General features: G+C 46.4%; 1 protein-coding gene across 4 annotated transcripts in view; it reads left to right on the forward strand.

Annotated features, from left to right (window-relative positions):
* Positions 1-2,150: 2,150 nt before the first annotated feature.
* Positions 2,151-18,019, forward strand: part of C4H1orf226 (chromosome 4 C1orf226 homolog) — a 370,540-nt gene continuing 354,671 nt past the window's right edge. For 2 of the 4 annotated variants that reach the window (XM_055403082.2, XM_055403083.2), the window contains exons 1-2: positions 2,151-2,909; positions 7,623-7,697. In XM_055403082.2, the coding sequence (XP_055259057.2) occupies positions 2,805-2,909; positions 7,623-7,697 (180 nt within the window). In that variant the 5' untranslated portion in view covers positions 2,151-2,804. The remainder of the gene's footprint in view (positions 2,910-7,622; positions 7,698-18,019) is intronic. The other 2 variants (XM_055403084.2, XM_088835978.1) reach the window with 1 other exon arrangement.

Genomic DNA, 18,019 nt, shown 5'->3' on the forward strand with positions numbered 1-18,019 from the left:
AATCTATTTTAAAAAATTAAATGTATATCAGATTAAAATCGTATTATGCAGTGTTTAAAATACCAAAGGGTATGAAAAATGATATATGTACCTGTCATTCACTTTAAGAGATTAAAAAAATTGGAAATACTGTGAGTGAAGTTCAATTGTATTTAAAGGTGCAAAAACAGAATTGAAATATCTGCTAAAAAAAAAAGGAAATTACTTCGGATGTCCATTGTTTCTGGAAGAAGGGTGTTTTTGTGCCTGTGTGGCTCTGATGTTATAGTAAGTGGAGGCCAAAGCAGAGGACAGACCCCTCCTTTTGGAACATTTCATCTAACTGAAGTGGAGCGAATATAGCTTAGCAACACAAAAACACCTAAATAAAACATGGACCCTGCATTTGATATGCATGTCATTTGCAGTTACGATTTTTATGGCAATCCAGGCTAATGGAAACACTCCTTGACAAAGAATTGGATTCAAATTTTGGCTTCTTTCCATTCTAAGCGTGTGACCTTGGGCAAGTTATGCAATCCTCTCTGCCTCAGTTTCTTCATAAAATGGGGCTTATCTTAGGGTTGTTGTGAATATTACATGAGATAATATAGGCAAGGCTCTAACAACAATGCCTGACACATAAAGCTCAATGAATATTAGCTATTATTATTATCCAATTCCATAATTATTGGATGCCTACTATGTAGCAGTCTCTGTACTAGATCCTGAAATATCTGTGGGGCTTCAGCTTTTTGTGTCTGGTGTACAAAGAATGTGTTACAGAGTTGGATACAAAATTCTGGTAAATGTACCATTCCAGTGGGACCCAAGTTAATCTATTAAAATAAAGGCCATTTGGAGTTCAGAAGACTTTTTAAATTCAGGAGGGACTATGAGATGCAAATGAAGTAGTTACTTAAGGTCTTGCCTTTTAGTTGTTGAGTTCCCGAGCCAGGTTTTAGAGAGGGCATTACGATGCATATTAAAACCATGGTGACATTCAAAGAGTCAAACATGCCTGATTAGACTTTCATGTCCTGTATTTATAAAAAGGTTAGTGGTGTATTTCCTCCGTGCAAATTAGTTTTGGTTTTTACTAATATTTATGAATATAATAAAGTTTATACAGCAGAAGGTATGTGATTAATTTGTTTTAGTCATCAGCTTGCTTTCATATAAGGAGATATCCCAGAAGAGGCTACATCTTGACCAGTAATTTCAGCAGGTAGGGATGAGGCAACATACAGGGGAGCAATTGTACTTCAGGACTATGGGGCAAAATAAGAAATAGATTTATGACAATAATGCGTTCTCTTATATAAATGTATCACAGAAATATAGGAAGACATGCCTCTCAGAAGTAATTTTATTGTGATGCTTTTGGGGCCTTGACTATACAACAAAAGTGTCTGTATGTCAAGCTGTCCCGGGGGGGATGTGTCCACAAGATATTAGTAGGTTTAAATTGAAGTCAACAGAGTTGCTGACCATTGGCTCTCAGCGATCTCAGGCTGGGGTAGCTTTGGCACCAGGCTGTCTGGTTACTTTTGACTCGGGGGTAGTAGTAAACCATGTTCCTCTACCCATGGGGTCTGATACATAACTGGTCACTAACTGTCCCTTTGCCCCCGCCCTGCTCCTTTGCACATTTTTTCATGGCCAAAAACTCTTGGTGTAAAGGAGAAAAGTGAACGGGCCGCTTCTTAACAATAAGCAAATGGAACTGAAGCAGTTCCTAAGACAGGAAGAGTAATATGTCGGAAACAACTTGGAAGCCCATTTTATCAACAACCAGTTATAGTTGTTTAAGAAAATAGAAACGCTGTGGGCTCTTTTGTCCTTAGCAGGCTTCTTCGGCCTATTCCATTTCCACGAGGCTTATGGTTTTAATATTAATACTAAAACCACCCCCAAAGGCATCCCCACAACCCCCCAATAATACAAGTCACAAAACACAGCTCAAAGGAACGAACACAAAGCACCTGCGACCGTCCTCCATTTGGTGCCGTCTTGATTCTCCAGAGAAAGGAAACTCTCAGAATTAATGGTCTGAATACATACGGGCCAGGACTTGGGCCTTCCTGGTAAAACATGAAAACAAAACAACAAACACCAGCCCCTCCCCCCTCCAAAAACACAAACAGAAACCCCAAGGCGCCGCTGCTGCGAACTATCAGCAGCCTGGCTCAGGCTCTGCCTGTAGAAACCAAAACCAGGGCTGAGCCTGCGTCCCGGGACCCCGGCTGTGCAGGGTCAGGGCGAAGCTGCGGGGCGCCGGCCCCAGGCCACGCTCGCGGGGACTTTCACCTGCTCGGCGGGCAGCGCGGGGCGGGCCCGCGGCGGGCGGAGCCTGGGCGCCCTGCGGGCGGAGCCGGCCCGGGCCCGCCCCGCGGGAGGAGTCGCTGGCCGGCGGCCGCTCCGGCGTCTCCGTGACAGGCACCCAGCGCCGCCGCCGCCGCCGCCTTTTCTTCCTCGTCCCGGGCTGTCCGCGCCTCTGCTCCCGGGCCAGCGCCGCGCCCAGCCCCAGCGCGGCCGCGCGCCCACCGCCCCGTCCCGCGGCCTGGGCGCCGCGCTGCCCGCCCCCGCCGCCGCCCCCGCCGCCCCCGCCGGCAGGGATTGCGCGGCCGCAGCGCAGCTCGCGTCGCCCGCATCCGCGCAGCCCGGCCCTCGGCGTCTCTCCGAATCCCGGCTTCCACGGCCGCCTCCCGCCCGGCGACCCTCCGCGCGCCGCCGCCCCCGCCTCCCGCCTCCCCTCCCCGCGGTCTCGCCGGCCCCTTGCTGCCACCGCCGCCTCTGGAGGAGCCGGTCCAGCGCGGGGCACCATGCCCAGCAAAACCAAGTACAACCTTGTGGACGATGGTCACGATCTGCGGATCCCTTTGCACAACGAGGACGCCTTCCAGCACGGCATCTGCTTCGAGGCCAAGGTGAGGGGCCCCGGGGAAGGGGCTGTCCCGGAGGGGGCACGTCTGAGCGGATGGGATGCGCAGCCATCCCGGACGCAGAGCTCGTGGGTTAGGCTGATTTGGGGGCCTTTCTGTTAGGGAGGATGACTCCCGTTCTCTGTATAGAATTCCGCGGGTTCCTGCCCAGAACTGCTAAAGAGTAACTGCAAAGTTTGAGCAGTATTGCTTCATCCCCGTCCTCCCACCTGCAAACTGCCCCATCCTTACCACCCAGGACTCACTGAGTTACTTCCCGGATCCCTCCTTCTGGGAAGCAGCCAGTCGGGGAGCGCAGCCTGGACTTGGTTCTTTAGAATCGGTTTAGGGAAGCTTTGGTGTCATTTACCTGTTGGGATCCCGTGGGAGAGGTGCTTTCAGGAAGGTCTTTTATAAGGGAAATACCTGCTTCCTGATTGAAGAAAATAATACAGGGGTGGGTTTGTTTTTCGATTCCTGGTAACCCCAGCCAGGTGTCAGAGTCACTTCCTAAATGCCTTTTTAGCCACGACTCCTTTGCAAGTGCCAGTCATTGAAGGGGGAGGTGTGGTGAAAGCTGCCCGGTTGCTAGTTTTGTGGCGTAATGTGAAGTTTCAGCAACTGGTAGGGGACTGCTGCTGAAGAATTTATCGCTGGGGACGAGGCGGGGGGCGGGGGCAACAGGAATTTTCAGCTCAGAGCCCCAGCTCCGTCCTCGGGGGCAGGGGGCCGGAAGCCTCTGAACTGCACCGTCAGGTGAGAATAAGGCTGGCCCCCTGTCGTGCACTTCCCAGAGTGAGGAGTTCTGGTTTCTGAGATTGCAGCCCGGGTTCCTGCCCATCACGAGGGAGGAGTGCTTCTGCTCTTCCTTCGTGCTTCTTGACGCCCTCCCCTCAGGACTCAAGGATGCTCAGCACCTACTGTGTGCCCGTCACTGAGAAGTGACAGAAAATACCACCCGTCCTAGTCGGTTGTGTCTTGCTGGTTTTGAAAAGGTAATGCTTTCGACATGGAAGCAGTTTGACTCTCTGTTCCCATTTTCTCCTTCATGACTTGTGGTAAGGTGTTAAGCATCTCAGGCAAGGATTACTCCATCAGGTGGCTATTTCCTTCGATTCATGAGACATCTTTTTGAGTTCTGATATGAGTCCAGTGCAGTCAGGTATCTTTCAGTTGTTTTTTTTTTTCCTTCTCCTGGTGATGTTAAATCTTACTTTTTCTCCCACTTCCTGAATAACCTTCCCCCAACCGTATTTGCTAGAGCTAGAAGGACACCCCCTGTTCCCCTAGACATCAGGCCCTGCAGTGGAATGCAGAACTGAATTACTGGGTATGGCTGGGACCAGAGTGGGGCTGTAGCCAAGATCTTATCTTGCTTCTCTCAGAATAGATCTGGTTGGTTTGATACCAGATCAGATGGGTTAATTTTTGTCCAGGCCTGTTGCTTTGGTGAGCAGGTTTTTAAATTTTAAGGTATGAGTTTTCATCACATCGTGACTTAATTTTCTCGGACACGCATGAACTGGGCCGTTGGCTTTGGTCTTGTTTGGTTCACCAGTACTCTGCTTTGCAAGGCTGGGTGGCAGAAGAGAGATCAGAATTAAAGTGTTTTTAACCTTTTAATTCTTTTCTCACAGCTAGTTTGGTCCTAGCTAGGACTCATAACCTAGCATGCATAAGAATCACCAGGCGAGATTGTTGAAAACTCTGATTGTTGCCGCTCCCAGTTCTAATCTGACATATCTGGGGAGAGACCAGGACTGTGCACCTCTTAGGAGCATTCCAGGAGCTTTAATGCAGGTGACTGGGACCAGAATTGGAGAAACACTGGTGGTGCAGTTCCTATAGTAACTTCCCTGGATTCACTCACAGGGGTGCTCGGTAAGAGGAGGGGGAACCACAGTTGGTCCGGGCTGTGTTCCCATTACAGATTTGGGGTGCAGCATACCAAGGGTTCTGCTTTGAGAATGGTGAAGTGGGGAAGAAAGGGCAGGGCTGACTTTGAGAACTGGGTCCTAACTCCCAGCTGTTTGTAACCGATGCTGGATACCAGTACATTCAAATCATGCCAGCTGAGACCTGAGCAGAGGTGGAAGTAGAAGCTTTTCTGCCCCGTGAGCATCTGGCAAGTGCCTTGTCTGGCTGGTTTTCACATCCCTCCTGAGCAGTGTCCATGGAAGTGCACGATCACTGGGATTTCGGGTTAAATACATGCCACACTCATGCCTTGTTTTGGAAAAGCACAGGCTGTAAAATGTAAATGTATCCATGCTGCCTTGTCAAATACCCTTGGAAAATGAGTCCAGATCTTTGCCTCCCAGGGGCTGGCAGTTTTTCAGGATCAACACTGAATGGAGTGACTTTTTGGATGGATGCGTTCATTTTCAGGGTGCTGCAGAGATTGAAAGATTATGGCTAGGAACTGAAAGGCATCTCTGGGTGTGAGAGGTTCTATGCACTTAAAAACCACACCATCCATTTAATTATCAAGCAGAATCCTAGAGGTGTTTCACCTGCAGTACTTCATGTGATTCTCACTGCTTCCCTGGAGGTCTGTGTAGGTGCGTCTCCTTATAGCTCATCAACCTGCTTTAGCTCCGTGTATGGCAGAGCTATGGTTTAAACCTGGGAGCTTTGACTGTAGACTCTCAAATCCAATGCTCATTCATTTACTAATTTTTATGGAATGTTCAGTCTATGCTGGGCGGTTGGTCTGATTCACGGTTCACCGGTGGGGCATCCTTAGGTTGCTGGCCTCTCTGACTCTGATGTAGAAAATTATTCAAATTTTTAGTGCTGGGCTCTTTCTAGATATAATCTTGGGCTGGGAGCTGCTCTTAAGGGATACTGCTCTCTGTGTCAGAAAGCGCTCTTGGCTCACTGACCGTTGCTGATGGGTGGGTGGTAGAAGTCCTTCTAGGCTTGAAAGTCTGTGTGGCTCCTTTCTATCTGCCTCCCTCTTTCCCTCTCTCAGTATACCTTCCTGGTGGCCAGTGCTGTCAACTGTCTCTGCTTGCCGGGTGTGAAGAAGACCGCTGATGATAATTGTGCAAAGAATAAGAGTATTAAAAGCACAGTTATGCTTTACATTTGTAGGCTGATTTTTGATTTTCATGGGACTTTCACACACACAAAATTTTCCTTATGTGGCAGGGGGAGCATTAGAGTTGTTTCCATTTTTCAGATGAAATAAATGGGAATCGAGAGATTAACTTGTCCAGGGTCACAGAACTGATGAGAGGATGATGATTATAGCTGATATTTGGTGAATACTGCTGTGGCCCATGTATTGTTGTAGGCGCTGCCTCACTTACGTCCCGCATTGCAGCGCTTTGAGTCCTGGTGCGCGGTTCCTTCACCTCACCCTGGAGTAGTAGCTCCCCTGACTGCAGCCAGGAAATTAAAAGACGCTTACTCCTTGGAAGGAAAGTTATGACCAACCTAGACAGTATATTAAAAAGCAGAGACATTACTTTGCCAACCAAGGTCCATCTAGTCAAGGCTATGGTTTTTCCAGTGGACATGAATGGATGCGAGAGTTGGACTGTGAAGAAAGCTGATCGCTGAAGAATTGATGCTTTCGAACTGTGGTGTTGGAGAAGACTCTTGAGAGTCCCTTGGACTGCAAGGAGATCCAACCAGTTCATTCTAGGGGAGATCAATCCTGGGTGTTCATTGGAAGGACTGAAGCTAAAGCTGAAACTCCAATACTTTGGCCACCTCATGCGACGAGTTGACTCACTGGAAAAGACTCTGATGCTGGGAAGGATTGGGGGCGGGAGGAGAAGGGGACGACGGAGAATGAGATGGCTGGATGGCATCACCGACTCTGTGGACATGAGTTTGAGTGTACTCCGGGAGTTGGTGATGGACAGGGAGGCCTGATGTGCTGTGATTCATGGGGTCGCAAAGAGTCGGACACGACTGAGCGACTGAACTGAACTGTATTCCTGGCTCTTATCGCCTAGTGCCCTCACTGATCTGGGCGTGTATGGCACAGCCTAGCAGAAATAGAAAGCACCTCAGCTCACTCCTACAACTTCCTCATTTTACTGAGGAGGAAATTGAGGTCCAGAGGGGAAGTTGTTGACCCAAGGACCTGTAGCTAGGTAAGAACAGAAACAGGACTCATTCCTAGTTTCCTGGCTTCAAGTTGGTTTCAGTTATCTGTTGCTGTATAACAAGCTGTCTCCAAACTCAGTGGCTTAAGACAAGGTCTGTTTAATCTGCTCGTGATTCATGAGCCAGGAATTCAGGCAGGGCTGTGCCGGGCTGTTCTTCTGTTCACTGTGGTGCTGACTGGATCACTCACTTGGCTTCATTGTGCAATGGCTGGGCTTGTCCTAGATGGCTCCACTTCGTGGCTGGGCCTCGGTGGCCCTCCACGTGGTGGTCCTCTCTGTTGGGTAGCTTGGATTTCCTCACAGCGTGGTGGCCCTTTGATCTGGCAGCTGGCTCTCACAAGGGAATGTTTCAAGCAGGGACGGTGGAAGCTCTTAAGGCCCAGCCTCCGAAGTACACAGAATCACTTCTGCATTCTGTTGGTCAGATCAGGCCATAGCCTAGCTTAGATTCAAGAGGAGGAGGAGGACACTTCACTTCTCGGCGGAGAGCGTCATGGTCACTGTGCAGGCGTGCACGTGGGATGAGAGATAATTCTGAAGCCATCTTGGGATCATGCTCAACCATAAAATTTTGTGTTCTCTCCCTTCCTCGTAGGCCTTCTCCAATGATGAGTGTTCTTTGAGGACCTTGTGTCATGCTTCTGTGTATAACTCCTTCCCCCAACATCAGGTACATATATATATAGCCAACAGTATCAAATTAAGTGGAAGAAATGACCAATTACAAAAATTCTGAAAGCTGTAAATATATTGTCTTATTGCTGAGCGATGTGGGGGCTTTGCAAGTTCTTGGTCAAATCTGAACTGAATTTTCTAGTCATTATTTCCCTCTTTGCTAAATGGCTTGACTGGCTGATGATGTGGTTGTGGATTTTAGAGATTCCAATAACCCCACACCACAGGTTTCCCATGCACGAATCTTAAACACACTGTCTTGAGGCTTCCAGGTTAGGATGTTGCATACATTGATTCACCATAAATGGGGTACTCTAACTCAAACCTCGGAGAAGGCAATGGCAAGCCACTCCAGTACTCTTGCCTAGAAAATCCCATGGATGGAGGAGCCTGGTAGGCTGCAGTCCATGGGGTCGCTTCGAGTCAGACATGACTGAGCGACTTCACTTTCACTTTTCACTTTCACACATTGGAGAAGGAAATGGCAACCCACTCCAGTGTTCTTGCCTGGAGAATCCCAGGGACGGGGGAGCCTGGTGGGCTTCCATCTAGGGGGTCACACAGAGTCGGACACGACTGAAGTGACTCAGCAGCAGCAGCAGCAACTCAAACCTAACCTAACAGCTTCATAAGAAGCTGTGACTGTGATTCTGTCATCAGAACCAACACTGATATGTTCTGGGTGTGTGATCTCCACACCCTCTCCACCCTTGCCCTCCCAACCTGCAAGAGTCCTATCTTCTAAGATTGTGGACAAGTACAGATTCAGACAGATGCCCTCGTGTATTCGCTGATGTCATCATTGAAGTGTGGGTTATTTCACCTTAGCAGGTATTTGTCCAGATCCTTTAAAATCCATTGTTACCTTCTGCCTGGACCAGATGAGTCTTTGGGGGATGATGAGTCTCAAAGATAGGGTGCTGCTTAGGAACGATACCTCTTTTTACTCACCCTGATTTTGCTCTCAGGCGTCCCAGGCTGTTACTCCACAGCTGGTGTTTTAGAGCTTGATGAGCAAATCTATTTCTATCCTGTCAGTACGTTCCATGATGCTGCCACATCTCCTTTGCCCAGAATGTCCCATTAGTCCATTTAGTGGTCAGAATTACACTGTCCGTGTCATGCGACCTTTGCCAGTCACCCATATCCAAGACGCTAATCAGACTGGTTGTTGTTTATTATGGTTCACTCATAATGTGCTGCTTCCAGAACTCAGATCTTCAGAGTGCTTTCTTTGATCACGGTTACCTGCCTCCTCTCACCGCATTGCTTTGAGGCTGCCCTTAGCCCCTCAGTGACCTCCTGCTGCACTTCTGCTCTCCCAGCAGCCTGGGGCCATGCCCACCGCCCTTTCCACCCTTCCCATTTTCCTGCTTGACACTGTGGGCTTGGTCTCTGCTACTTTTTTTCCCCTGTTTTTGGAAAAAGAACTTCATTCTTTTCTCCACTCCCTTTTTCTTAATAGCTTTATTGAGATATAATTCACATACCATACAATTCACTTATTAAATATACCATTAAGTAGCTTTTAATATGTTCATAGTGTTGTGCAACCATCATGATGGTCAATTTTATAACATTTTCATCACCTCAAAAAAGAAACTCTGTACCCTTTAGCTATCATCCTCCTATTTCCCCATTCAGCCCTAAGCAATGACTAACCTACCGTTTGTCTCTAGACTCGGCTATTCTGGACATATTATATAAATGGAGTCATGGAGTATGTGGGTTTTTTGTGATTGGCTTCTTTCACTATGCATAATATTTTCAGGGTTCATGCATATTGTAGCATATATCAGGACTTCATTCCTTTTTATAGTCAAATAATATTCCATCATATGGATATATCACATTTTGTTTATCCATTTATCAGTTGATGAATATTTAGGTTGTTTGTTTTTCAACTATTATGAGTAATGCTGCTGTAAACATTTCGAGTACAAGTTTTGTGTGATACATGCTTAAATTTCTCATGGGTAGATAAGTAAGAGTGAAATTGCTGGTTTGTATGGTAACTGTGTTGAACCATTATGGGGCTGCCACAGTGTTTTCCAGTGTTCAGTTCAGTTGCTCAGTCTTGTCCTGCTCTGTGACCGCATGGACTGTAGCACACCAGGCTTCCCTGTCCTTCACTGACTCCTGGAGCTTGCTCAAACTCATATCCATCGAGTCGGTGATGCTGTCCAACCATCTTATCCTCTGTCATTCCCTTCTGCTCCTGCCTTCAGTCTTTCCCAGTATCATGGTCTTTTCAAATGAGTCAGTTCTTTGCATCAGGTGGCCAAAGTATTGGCGTTTCAGCCTCAGTCCTTCCATTGAATATTCAGGACTGATTTCCTTTAGGATGGACTGGTTGGATCTCCTTGCAGTCCAAGGGACTCTCAAGAGTCTTCTCCAACACCACAGTTCTAAAGCATCAGTTCTTCGGCACTCAGCTTTCTTCATAGTCCAGCTCTCACATCCATACATGACCACTGGAAAAACCATAGCTTTGACTAGACACACCTTTGTTGGCAAAGTAATGTCTCTGCTTTTTAATATGCTATCTAGGTTGGTCATAGCTTTTCTTCCAAGGAGCAAGTGTCTTTTAATTTCATGACTGCAGTCATTGTCTGCAGTGATTTTGGAGCCCAAGAAAATAAAGTCTGTCACTGTTTATACTATTTCCCCATCTACTTGCCATGAAATGATGGGACCAGATGCCATGATCTTAGTTTTCTGAATGTTGAATTTTAAGCCAACTTTTTCACTCTCCTCTTTCACTTTCATCAAGAAGCTCTTTAGTTCTTGGCTTTCTGCCACAAGGGTGGTGTCCTCTGCATATCTGAGGTTATTGATGTTTCTCCTGGCAATCTTGATTCCAGCTTGTGATTCGTCCAGCCCAGCATTTCGCATGATGTACTCTGCATATAAGTTAAATAAGCAGGGTGACAGTATACAGCCTTGATGTACTCCTTTCCCGATTTGGAACCAGTCTGTTGTTCCATGTCTAGTTCTAACTATTGCTTCCTGCATACACAAATCTGCATACAGATTTCTCAAGAGGCAGATCAGGTGGTCTGGTATTCCCACCTTGTTAAGAATTTTCCAGTTTGTTGTGATTCACACAGTCAGAGACTTTGGCGTAGACAATAAAGTAGAAGTAGCTGTTTTTCTGGTATGGCTGCAGCATTTTACTTTTCTACAGCAATGTGTTAGGATTCTGATTTCTCCACATTCTCACTGACACTTCTTTTAATCCACCTTTTTGATTCTGGCCATCCTAGTAGGTATGAAGTGGTATCTCATTGTGGTTTTGGTTTGTATTTCCCTGATGACTGACGATGTAGAACATCTTTTTATGGCCATTTATTGTCCATTTGCAAATCTTTGGAGAATGTCTGTTCAGATCTTTTGCTCATTTTTTAAATTGGATTGTCTTTTTTTTTTTTAAATTGCTGTGGGGTAAGAGTTCTTTATATGTTCTGTATTCAAATTGATTATGTAGATTTGCAAGTATTTTCACCTATTTTATGCATGGTCTTTTTGCTTTCGTGGGGTGCTTTTGAAACACAAAAGTTTTAAATTATGAAGTAGAATTAATTTTTTCTCCCCTCTTTCTTTTTAAGACTCATTGGCCCTCCATCTGCTGCTCACCCACCTTTGCTTGGTCTGTTCATTACCCCATCACTCCCCACCCGAACATTTGCAAGGTTCCCTCTTCCCCGCTGTTGGCTCCCTCCTCTGGCCAGGAGTGTGCTGTGACCTTCTCTTATGTGAAAACTCTCTTCTCTCCGCCTTTTTATTCATCAGCATCTTGTCTTCTTCCTTTTATAGCTGAGCCTCATGAAAAAGTGATCTGTCTCTGCAGTTTCTCAGTATTCATCCATGGCTGTGTCCTTCCCGCTTCTGGCTGTCGTATAGGAGCTATTCGATTGTCAGCCTTCTCTGTCCTCAGCCTTTCTGAGTTTTCTTCTTGAACCGCCTGCCCTTGTGTCTCCTGGGATGCCTCCTTCAGCCCTCTGCAGGCTCTCTGTTGGCCTTGCCTCGCCCCCCTGTCTGTGCCTTCTCCTCTGTGCTGGTTGCCCTTTCTCTGCTCACTGACCTCTCTGGGGAATGCTTGATTCCACCCTTCCTCCTTACCCCTCATGGTGTATGTTGGCTCCTGGATCTTAACTCCAGTTCAGTTTCCAGATCTTTCTTTTAGCTTCCTGCTCGCTGGCTCTACCCCACTGAACATGTTGCTAATCCCATCACTCAGTCATCTTGAATTCAAATCTCTCTGACACTTTATACTTCTTTAGATGACCCCACTATCCTCTCAGGCACCAGGATTGACACTTTGGAGCAGTGCTTGAATCCTTTCATATAACAGTGAACTCAGCTGTGGATTGAGTACCTTTTGTGGCCAGTCTCTTCCCAGGCATCCCCTGCCCCCAACTTCAAGTCAGTTGCTGCATCCTTGAAGTTTCACAGTGATATCCATCCAGGCATTCTGCTTCTTCCTTCTCATCTCTGGCGGGTTCAGATGGACTCCACCTCTCACCACACTGTTTCAGTTACTTTCTGGAGACCTCTACTTTATCCTGTAAACTTTTGCACTGTTAATTATTCTGAAACATGATTGTGATCTCCTTCTACTCAAGACACTAAAGGTTTCTAAGCCTACCGTGTTGGGTCAGAAATTCTTAGCCTGATATTCAGGGCTCTCTGGTTTTGAGTGGTTCTCTTTAATCACTCCATGCTTCAACCCAAATGGGGCACCTGCCATTCCCCCAACCTTCCCTATGACTCCCCGTTGTGTCTCAGGCCCAGCCCACTGTTGCTCTGTGAATGGATGTTGCTGGTTCCTTCTCTGGCGGGAACTGACTGAAGCCTGGTGTGCGTTACAGCTGCGTGCCCTTGTCTGACCTCACCCCCCCAGTTGTCATCCTTAGGGTCCCTGCCACTCTGTGCCCTCGTGTCTTCTGCTTTGCTGACTGCAGTGCCTTGCGAATAGAAAAACATGTATTTTGAACCAATGAATATAGTTTCTAAGGTGCTGTCTACAAGGACTGCCAGGACCCTGCTGTATTATCCAAGGGTGGGAGATGCCTCAGCTGGCTTCGGTCTCCTCTGGCTTTTTTTTTCTTGCTTTAGGCCTGTAACTGTCAGGCCTCAGTGAGACTAGTCCCTGATCCCAGGAGGTATTCCCCATCCCCACCTGACAGAATGCCACTGCCTTCCAAAGAAAGTGCCAGGTAAACACTTTCCCTGAATTAAATGAAATTCCGGTGAATCTTTGCTTGTAGAACATATGGCCAATTTTAGGAGTAGATAATTGTCATTTATCAGTAATAAATATTTTCAACCTGTTACATTCTTATTAATGATTTGATACCCTTTCCCCTAGTTCTGTATTTATTTTTTATTTTATAGTTTTTATAACATGAATTTGATTGACAGCGTAGTGTAAATGGATTCAGGAGCCAAATTGTGTTTGGGTTCAAATCCTGGCTCTGTCCCTCACTTGCTGTGTGAACTTGTTTGGGTTAGTTAGCATTTCTCCTTTAGCAGCCACATCTGTAAAAACAGGATACAAATGTCACATGCCTCATAGGGTTAATGAGAGGAGAAAATGAGCTATGCTTGCACATACCCAGCACGGTCGCTATTTTTATTATTGTTGTTGTTTAGTCCTGCAGATTGCAATTTAAATTTCATCTGTGCATGGTTTAATGTAAAAATTGTCATATACTGTTTTTTTTCCTAATGAATCAAAGGCCTAGTAGTGTATTATCTTCATTTTACATGTCTGCTTAAAAAAATCTAGCTACTGTATTATTTTTGATTCCTAAAGTTGCAAATCAGACAGTGCGACTGCTTTGTGGACTTAAAATAGCTGTCAGCCTCGTCGGGAGGGAATAAGGAGGGGTTAACTGGCTTCTGGTACATGCCCCCATCACATTTGTTCCAGCCTTTTAATCCTCATTCGGATTAAAAATCACAGACTCTTTAAGTACAGTATGTTGTCTGTCTTCACGGTCTTTCTCTAAATTTCTTGGATAAATACTTCTTTAAGCAGAGGTAATCTAAGCAGGAGGAATCTTGCATCATGGGATTAATACCTTGTGATGCTTAAAATTCCCTTTTCAATTGTTATATTCAGCATCATGTTTCCTTTTAAGTACTGGAGCAGCTGGCTTTAAAAGTTACTTAAAATGGCACTTCCAGCAAGTTCTGGGCCCAGAGTGTTGGAACGTTTTTGTACTCCTAGTCCCCTACCCCTTGTGTGAAACTAAATTGGTTTTCTGCAACGCTTCAGTGAGACTTGTGTGTCTTATACTCTTATGGGTCCATCTATGAGAACTGAGGACAGTGGCTACTACTATCGTTTATTTTTTAGTTTCTTTTTTAATTTATGTGTTTTTATTTTTGGCTGTGCTGGGCCTTTGTTACTTTCTCTAGTTGCAGCAGTCGGGGGGCTACTCTCCAGCTGTGGTGTACTGGCTTCTCCTTGCGGTGCTTTCTTGTTAAGGTGGTTTCTCCTGTTGCAGAGCATGGGCCCTAGGGCATGCAGCCTTTAGTAGTTGCAGCATATGGGCTTAGCTGCCCAGAGACATGTGGGATCTTTCCAAACAGGATTGAACTCGTGTCCCCTGCGTTGGGAGGTGGATTCTTAACCACTAGACCACAAGGGAAGTCCCCTCTCTGCCTATTCTTGAAGCTGCAGTGCTTTCCAGAACTGTTGAAATGATCAGCCTTGAGAGTTGAATGCAACGTGGGACTCCTACCAAGGGGTGGCTGAGAACAGCGCACTTGCCCACTGCTGCCTGTATTCATAACATTCTGAACCCCATTAGCCTGTATGTGAGCACATTAGGGAGAAATACTGTTTGCCTGCTTGCGGAACCATCACATGTACCGTGTTCTGAGATGTTCTTCCCTGCTGGTGTACATTTCTTATGTCTTGATCTAGGCGATAAGCTCCTTAAGGACGAAAGGGACTTCTCACATACCTGCCTCATGCAGTCCACATCACAGAAGGCTAATAACAATACTGTCATTTACAATGCACCGACTATGTTCTAGGCACTGTGCCAAGTTCTTTCTAGGAAATGATTAGTCTTCCACAACAACCCTGTGAGGTGAGGTCTCTCATCATTTGACTTTTACTCATGGGGAAGCCGAGGCATAGAGAACCAGAGAAACTTGCTCACGGTCCACATTTAGTAATGAAAATATTCCTGAGTCAAACCTCAGCAGTCTCGCACTATTAAGTTCTGTGCTGAATATATTTGAGAATGTTAAGAACTAATGTTTGCCCAGTACTCACCACTTTCAGTTCGTGGTTCTCAGAATTTTACATATGTAAAACTAATTTAATCTTTACAGTGGCTCCCTGAGGGTAGGTATTCTTGGTTCCATTTTTTCAGGTGAGGAAGCTGAGACCATCCTTCTAGGTTGGATTGAATAGGCAAATGGTCTATTAAAGGCGGCGGTCTCAGCCCCTCTCATTGAGGTTAAGTCTGTAACCAGGGGCGGTCAGCTGCTGTATGCCAGTGGGCAACAGGCCATCTCTGCTGGGCCATGTTGGTAGTCTCCAGATGTGGAAAGAAGGCATCAGTGAGTAAGTAGAAGGGCAGGAGACGGGCTTTGGGAGGCCCTTCCTTCCTGGAGAGAGTTACTCTTCGCTGAGCTGCTGCTTCTGCACTTCCTGTGTGACGGCGGCCATCCACTCCCCCCACTGCGTCTCTTCCTTCTGTCAACTTCCAAGCCCTCTTCCTTGCCTTTTTCATCTCTTTTTCTGAGGACCAGTTCTCTCCACTCCATTTGGAGCCTCCAGGGTCCTTCCAGGAAAGTATAAATGCCAGAAAAAACTTGCAGCCCAGGAGACATTGCCTTTTGGTTGGAAATCTTAGCCCACAGTACAGAATGGAAAAGCTCTTTGGATGTGTTCTTTTTTTCTATCTTTATTATAACCGCTTCCCTTTTTGTTGTGGTCTCTTTGGCTGGGAAGAGGTGCTCATGTGGAAGCTCTTTCTTTTTCTGCTGCCAAGAAGAAGATTAATGTCTCCCATGGGCCAAGTGACAGCTATTATTTAATCTTGCTCGCATGCTATTTCCCATAAACATGTATAACCTGTACTGTAATTACATTTTCAAACTGTTCCTTAATATGTGTGGATTTTTTTCTCTTAAATTTGGCAGTCCAGGTTAAACACACTATATCCTGGGCATCCATATCCAAAGTGTGATTGAAACGTTTTTTAAAGTATAATTGAAACTTTACCTCTTGCTTCAAGGTCACTTAAATTTTGCTGTTTCCTCTTTCAGGTCAGGAATTTTGCAGCCTCCTGAAATGAGAATCACCTGCAAATTGCTTTGATTAGTTAAGGCTTTTGGATCTATTGGAATCACATGAAATCTGATTAAAATGCTACTGCCTGGTCTTGGAGTAGCTGAGGGCCTGGATCTCTTTGCCTTTATCATCTTTGTCCAGGTGATTCTGATGGATACCTTAGTTTGAGAACCATCAAGTTGGAGCACTGATTCTCAAACTTGGCTGCTCACTGGAATCGTTAGGGAGTTAAAAATAATTACTGATGGCTGGGAACTCTCAGCAATTTTAATTCAATTAGTATGGGGTGTAGCGTGGGTGCTGCAATTTTTATATCTTCTGTTTCTTTGCTGAAATTTTGTTTTTCCATTTGTTTCAAGCATATTCATAATTGCTTGTTGAAGCATTTTTATGAAGGCCAATTTAAAGTCCTCATCGGGTAATTCTCATGTTTCTGTTGTCTTGGTGCTGGCATCTTCTGATGGTCTTTTCCCATTCATGTTGAGATTTTTCTGGTTCCTAGAATTATTATTGTTGTTTAGTCACAAAGTCATGCCCGACTCTTTTCCAACCCCATGGATTGTAGTCTGCCAGTGTCCTCTGTCTGTGGGATTTTTCAGGCATGAATTCTGGAGTGGGTTGCATTTCTGTGTTCTTGGCATTTCTGGGTCCCTGACTTCTCCAGTAACAGGTCTAGGAGATGTGAGGGAGAAGGAACCCAGGGAACTGAACTGTCATGTGGATCATGGCTGCTGAGGTCCCTGGGATCTTTCCCACCCAGGGATCAAACCCACATTTCCTGCTCGGCAGGTGGATTCTTTACCACTGAGCCACCTGGGAAGCCCAGCTCCTAGAATGATGATTGTCTTGCTGATCCTGCCAAGTACTCCAGTTGTCTTGCTGTTCCTACTGTGTGCACTATTCGCTGAATCCATGGTTGGCAGGGCGAGAGTGGGGAAGCTGGAAGAGAACTCGAGGTGTGGGAACTACAGATGAGTTTGTCCTGTCTGGGCTGGCACAGCAGCTGTAGCAGCAGCAGACACGCTGTATTCTCTTGTGGCTGACCCAGTGGACGCAGCCATAACGCAGCGATAATATAGCCATAAAACAGCCACAAGGGCTTTTTCAGGTGGAGCTTATGTATGCTTGCAGAACAAAAGCCTGTGGCCAAGCGAGTACCTCCTGATGTGCATGCACAGCGCTATAAGTGATCTCAGCTGTTACATAATCATTGTTTACAAAACGTGGGGCAAGGGCGAGAGGGCGTGGGGCGAGAGAGCCTGACCACCGCCATCTTGGCTAATTTGCTCTTTCCCTACAGTGATGGTCAAAAATCATTATTTTTGATTGAAGCCTGGATGGTGGGACTTCCCTGGTGGTACAGTGGGTATGAAGCCACCTGCCAATGCAGGAGACACGGGTTTGATCCGTGGTCTGGGAAGACTTCACGTGTCGTGGAGCACCTAAGCCCATGTGCCACACTGCTGAGCCTGAGTGCTACAGCTGCTGAAGCCTGTGCCCTAGAGTCTGTGTTCGCAGCCAGAGAAACCCTGTGCATAGCAACGAAGACCCAGCAAACCGAAAAGTAAAATAATAAATAATTAAAACAAAACACAGAGACCTGGATGGTTTGGGTATTACGTTATGACTTTCTGGATCTTAGTTAAATCTCTTTTGGCAAGACGCCTCTGCCAGTGCGCTGATGAGGGGAGTGCTGCCTCCTTACTCTTGGGTGGGGTGGGAGACTAGATTGTTTATTAGCCTCAGCCGATGGCACTCTGCGATGGGGCCACGGTGCCTCATTCCTGTCGCTCACGTGGTCTCCCCTGACTCTCTGCCTCATGACCCTGGCTGCTGGTGAAAGTTATGACTCTTCACTGGGAGTCCTCTGAAGCCCCAGCAAGGAGAAGAGGAGGCCTTGTCACCTGTAGGTCACTTCCTGGCATCCCAGCCTCCCCTTCAGCCTTCTCTGAGGCCTTTTATATGAGGCTGCCTTTGTTTCCTGGTCCTTTGGCTAG

Source organism: Moschus berezovskii, chromosome 4 (assembly GCF_049115385.1).
Source record: "Moschus berezovskii isolate FMDL1 chromosome 4, NW_MosBer_1.0, whole genome shotgun sequence".
NCBI lineage: Eukaryota > Metazoa > Chordata > Mammalia > Artiodactyla > Moschidae > Moschus > Moschus berezovskii.